Source organism: Hydra viridissima, unplaced genomic scaffold (assembly GCF_058129835.1).
Source record: "Hydra viridissima isolate aposymbiotic clone 2 unplaced genomic scaffold, HvirCarnegie_v1 scaffold_13, whole genome shotgun sequence".
Lineage (NCBI taxonomy): Eukaryota > Metazoa > Cnidaria > Hydrozoa > Anthoathecata > Hydridae > Hydra > Hydra viridissima.
Genome location: NW_028324312.1, coordinates 8,549,318 through 8,555,094, shown reverse-complemented (window position 1 = coordinate 8,555,094; position 5,777 = coordinate 8,549,318). Strand labels below are relative to the sequence as shown.

At 30.9% G+C, this 5,777-nt stretch overlaps 1 protein-coding gene across 1 annotated transcript; it reads left to right on the top strand.

The window, feature by feature from the left end:
• Positions 1-446: 446 nt before the first annotated feature.
• LOC149880320 (uncharacterized) lies at positions 447-5,517 on the top strand. Its single transcript, XM_090070023.1, has 3 exons — positions 447-2,839; positions 2,888-3,094; positions 5,453-5,517. The coding sequence occupies exons 1-3, from the start codon at positions 1,438-1,440 to the stop codon at positions 5,515-5,517; spliced, it is 1,674 nt and encodes a 557-aa protein (XP_089926149.1). The 5' UTR covers positions 447-1,437.
• Positions 5,518-5,777: the final 260 nt, after the last annotated feature.

The window sequence follows — 5,777 nt, the reverse complement described above, 5'->3', positions numbered from 1 at the left end:
ATAAAAAGACATTTTCTTTAAAGAAAATGGTTGCAACTATAATTATTGAAAATTTAAAGTTGCGAGAACAATTGGCAAAAAATGTCATTTTAAGTTATAAAAAATTACTTATTTTATTTTTTGTTAATTTCTTTGCGTTTTTTTTGTAACGTTAGGGGAAACCTTTACAAAAGTCTCTTAAAAATATCTTTTTAAGTTCCGACGTCAAAGTACCAAGTGTATTATATACCTTACAGAAAATTAAAGGAAATTTGGTGGAGAAACAAAATAGACTAGAACAATTTAAGGTAAGTGAAATATAATAAATTCAAAATTTACGGTTTTCAGATTCTTTCCTTTTTATTATACAGTATTAAAAGATTGAACAAATAAGCAATAAATTCTTATATTACGTTTTTCTCAATTTAACGCTGAACAGCTGTCTTGTTTTCAAGCTTGAAAGCAAACCAAACTTCATAGTAACTCACTTCCTCAGCTAGTATGTTTCTACCCACCATTATCTTATATCAGGTATTTGCCTTTAAAGTATTCCTCTCTCAAGAACTCGAGTTGTTTCCTCTGAACCAATACTTAAATAGCACCAATCTGAACAACGCAAACCAATACCTTTGCCAGCAGAATGATGGAACTTATAAATGTTGCGATTGCGACGGCCACTGCTTTAGTTTGCACATGTGTTGCATTGATCGGCTATGGAAGGAAACTTACCCCCATCCTCTAAAAGAATATCTAGAAATGTTCGTAAGTGATTCAAAATCGTATAAAGAGAAATCATGCGAAAGAATCATACACTTTGGTGTTAACACCAGTCACACAAGCGAGAAGCTCTGGATGGTGTACTCATGTAAGGAAGGTGCTGATATGGAAGATATACGAAGGTGTTTAAATAACAGCATCCAAATCCTTGCGGAAAACGTTCCTGTAATGGGATACAATAAAACTTTGTATAGAAATGAAGCCTGCGCACGTTGTAACTTCGCAAGCTCTCAAACCATGAGTCTCTCGTTCGTTTGTGATAGCAAAACCGAAAACAAAGCAACAATCACTCTAAACGTAACAGCAGTATCAACCCATTTTAAAACAACAAAACCAACACCATCAACAGACTACTACAAAAAAATGAAAGATATTCTTGATCATCACCAGAATTGTACAATTTCCATTATAAGGGACAATGAAAATAATGATTATGTATCCAGTTGCTTAAATTAGAAACGCATAGATGTTGACTCATGTACAAAGACTAACCCGTATTACGATTTATGCAAAGAGTATTCTGGGGGATTCTCCAACAATGAAAACTACGATTGTTTTAAATGCATGCATGAAAATATCAGTAATGTTAATGAAAATATTAGCAAAGTGGATGAATTCATTTTTTGCTGGTCTTTGTTAGAAAGAGAAAATTAAAAAAAATCAGAAACTAATAACTCTGTAATGAATGCGATTAGTTATGCAAAGAAGAGTGTTCTAATGGTTGAAACTAAGTACAATAATTCAAGGAAGAATCTGACAATGTTTGAAATTTGGTCGATGATGAATTCTAACCTATGGGACTTTACTATGGATTTTACTGAAAGGGTCGAAAAACCCAATGATGACCGCTGCGGCACAGGACTATCATACGACATTATCACGTCGAGCTGTGAACCTATCACTTGCTGCTTCGGATACAGTTCAAAAGATTCGAAATGTTTTAAATCTATGGAAGAATACTTTCCAATCTACATCGAGAGACCCAGTTTCGAAGACTGTCTTAGCCACAGAGCGGGGTTATTTCTACTGGTCAACGGCTGGGAAAGTATTGAAGAAACAGATGAAGTTTTGGTTTATTTGAAAAATAGTTCTCAAAAGTTTTCTCATCAAAACTTATCAAAGGAGAATGCTGTCTTGTATCAAATGAACGAGTCCGTTAGCATAGAAATGTTGCAGTCTGTTCTCAGAGGAAACATGAGCTTGTTTGACTCTCGGTCGCTTTTCATTACCTCAGTCTATTCCCAAAGAATAACAGAGTTATACGGCTTTGACATATCAAGAAGTTTTAACAGCAACAAACTGTGTTCGCAGCCTGAAGAGCTATCTTTATTTGACGGAAATTTCTCTAATACTTGCGACTTTATTATGGCGAATAAAAAAATTGAAAACAAAAATCTTGCTTTATGGATTAAAATCAACAGAGGTAAAGCAGTAAAAAAAATAGGTACTTGCAGGCGGTACCATTTGCAATCAAATTGTGTTCTGCAGAGATTGCCTTACAACTACTCAGTAGACACAAATCAATCAGTAGTATACAGATACTTAAACAAGTATTATAAATTTGTCGTCGAACAGTATGAACCAACCATCCGAGGTGTAGGAGTGTGCAAATCCGTATTTGCGAAATCCATTAATCCCAAACTTATGAGCGATGCAGAGTACTTTATCTCTACAGTTGGAACTTCAATCAGCATCGCCTGCTACTTGCTCATTCTAATAACTTACACTTACTTTAAGGAACTGAGACTTCAATCAAACGTTAACTCAACAGTGCTTTGCCTTTTTTTATTGCTTTCTGATACTACTTACTTAGTTAACTCGCAAGCCACTAAAATGTTGTCGCTGTGCAGATATTCGTCCATTTTGTTACATTGGAGTTTACTAGCAGTGTATCACTGGGTTTTTTATATGGGTTTAGACTTTACTATGAAGTTTGCGACATATGTTCAAAGAAAGTCAAAGCATCGGATTGTGTTGGGTGGCATCTTTTTTTCTGTATTATTACCAACCACTGTTGTAGCTATAGCAGTAGGACTGGATGCCACTGGAACGATATTTGTTGGGTACGGTGAAAATGGCTACTGTTGGATGTTGGGTCACTAAGCAAAAATATTGTTTCACATTTTACCAGTGTCCGTTATTTTGCTTTCGGCCGTTTTTTGCTTGTCTTTCACAACGTATAAAATATGGAAGGTGAATGAAGCAAACAAAAAAGTGTTAGGCGAAGAAAGAGCTTCGAACGTCAATATTGTGATGATTGCTTTGAAGCTAACCTTTATATTTGGCATAACTGAGATCCTTGGCTTCATTCAAATTTCAAAAGAAACTTTGTCGGAAGGTGAGAGGACGTTTAATACAGTAGTTTCACTTTATTTCACATGTTGCCGATCGTCAAAAGGTGTCATGCTGCTAACGGTCTACGTTTGCACTAAGAAGGTTGTTAAAATAAGCAAGGAGTTCCTAACAACGTTAGGAAAACGCTTTAAGCAGCGGTTATTGTTCATCTAAAAATGAGTAACGGCTCAATGTTTGTAGCATTTTTATTGCAATCAAAAACTTTGCTGAGAATAGTATTCAGAGCACTCGTTATTTCGTAGTAATCATTATTCTTTTCTATTTTGTCGTTGTTTTTTATTTGTTTAGTTTTTTAATTTATTTCTGGATTTTTTGTAAAATTACTTTCAAGAGTCAAAGTTTTATTTTTGGTTTCAAAATTTGAAATCTGTCAATGAACTTTGATCTGGTTTATGATAGAATAAAATTGCACCGTGAAGTAAAAACTTGCCCCATTATGAATAAAATGAAGTTTAAGGTTTTTATGTCATTTTAAAGTTACGAATTCAATTTTTGCTACAATTAATTGCTTGAGGGTGGGAACTTATAAGCTTTAGGCAGTTTTGTGTATGGCTTTTTAACAAAAAACATAAATCATAGCAAATTTCTTTTGAACTCTAATGAATTGTTTTCCTTCAAATTTTTTGTCAACTTTTGAGGGCTGATAGCCGTTTTTTAGATTGTTCGATTGTTCGTTTTTTAGATTGTCAGTTTAAATATGAATTTCTTAAAACTTGTTTTTGTAATTTTTGAGTTTTTAAAAATTATTGCTAAAACTGATTTTGTAAAAATATCTGTATGCTATACAATTTTGATAAAAGAACACGTTGTTTTAAATAATTGAACTGAACGTTACTAAAGCGTTTTTTAGCTGCAAATAAGAAATCAAATATTAACTAGAAATTGAAAGTCAATGGTACTAAGCTCAAGTAGGCTTTTACACTAAAAAAAAAAACTTCAGCTTCAAACGTAAAGAACCGGTTCAAAGATTAAAGGGATCAGCGGATTTTAGTTTACACATCGGTTGCTCTTTAAAAACAACTGCATCGTAAATGGAAATGCCTAAAGTGAAACTTTTTGTTTTCATTATTATGCTTTTAACTGTTCAATAGGCAGATCAACATAATAAAATTACAATACAAAGCTCCAACCAAATATAAACAATAATTAATGTAAACTTCCTTTATGTATTCCCTGACCTTAAAGATCACTCGAAATACATGGAAAATCAATGAAACAAGTTTGTCTCCACTCATCATTAACTTTCTTATTTTCAATATATATATATATATATATATATATATATATATATATATATATATATATATATATATATATATATATATATATATATATATATATATATATATACATATATATACATATATATATATATATGTATATATATATATATATATATATATGTATATATATATATATGGCGAATTGAACTGACCAATGAAATTTTTTCACTGTGTTTGTATATAAATGAAGTTTATTTCAATATATTTCTTGTTTTGAAAAATGAGTGAAGTGCGTTTCAACTGATCTGGATTTTATAACACAAATATTTGTTGAAAGATCCATTTTCAATTCAACACCTTACCAACTAACCACAAGAAGATGGCGCTATACCTAAATGAAAAAAAAACAACAGAAATTGCCATCTATAGGAGAGCAAATTTATTATTTAAAAACCAAGAACTTTTTAATTTTCTCTTATTTGTATTTAATAAAATTCTCTAAATTGTATTTTATAAATTCCTATGATTTGTGTTAAAAAGTTTCTTTAAGTTGTGTTTTATAACTTTTTCTAATTAGTATTTTACAAATGTTTATAATTTGTATTTCATAAATTTCTATGACTTTCATTTCATAAATTTCTATGAATTGTATTTGAGAATTTTTTGCAATTTATATTTTAAAATATTTCATAACTTATTTTAATTTAAGTTTCTATTATTTGTATTTTTGAATTTTCTAGAAGTTGAATTTTTTAAAATTCTTTAGCTTGCATTTTATTAACTTTTGCGAGAGACAAAGTGCAGATGATGAAAAGAAGGTGCGTATTTTTACTAACATGAGTAATGTGAGGGAAAAAAACTCGTGGTGGAAGAAATTACTGAATTTTTAATGCAGGATTTCATAATTGCTTTCCAAGTGTTTCAATTGATATGTACAATCAGCCTTTAAATGGATTTTTATAAAATATTTTATTGGTATTTGTGACTCAAATGAATAAAGCGTGAAACCGCGCAATTCCACTTTAAAACAAAGTTTACTGGGTCAATTTTTCATAAAAAGACATCTAAAAATTTTTTTTTTTGGCACAAAATTTTATGTTTTATGATATTTTTTCTAGTAACAAGTAATTCATTTGAAACACTGGTTCCTAGAAAAAATATCAAAGAATATAAAATTTGGTGAATTGGTTTGTTTTGTTGCACGAATAAAATCCGGTATTCCCGTGTAAGGTGTCAATCAGCCTAAAACGTTGTGTCGTTGTGGTTTATCGATCAATCAAAAAAGTTTTGAGAGAAAGTTAAAGGACTTGTTTCTACATCACTTTTTTACTTTCTATTTATTTTACTAAAACAACATGTAAAAGGGATGAAAACAGCTAGCTGTTCACAAAATTGAAAAAGGTCTCTGTTCTTCCATTTTTATAATTTACAGCATACGCCTTC

What these genes read in the sequence shown, in the direction of transcription:
- LOC149880320 (XM_090070023.1), top strand. Translation starts at nt 1,438, where the DNA reads ATGAATGCGATTAGTTATGCAAAGAAGAGTGTTCTAATGGTTGAAACT. An exon ending in GTACGGTGAAAATGGCTACT is followed by an intron (nt 2,840 to 2,887) that starts GTTGGATGTTGG and finishes ACATTTTACCAG; the next exon opens with TGTCCGTTATTTTGCTTTCG. An exon ending in AAAAGAAACTTTGTCGGAAG is followed by an intron (nt 3,095 to 5,452) that starts GTGAGAGGACGT and finishes TATTTTTTCTAG; the next exon opens with TAACAAGTAATTCATTTGAA.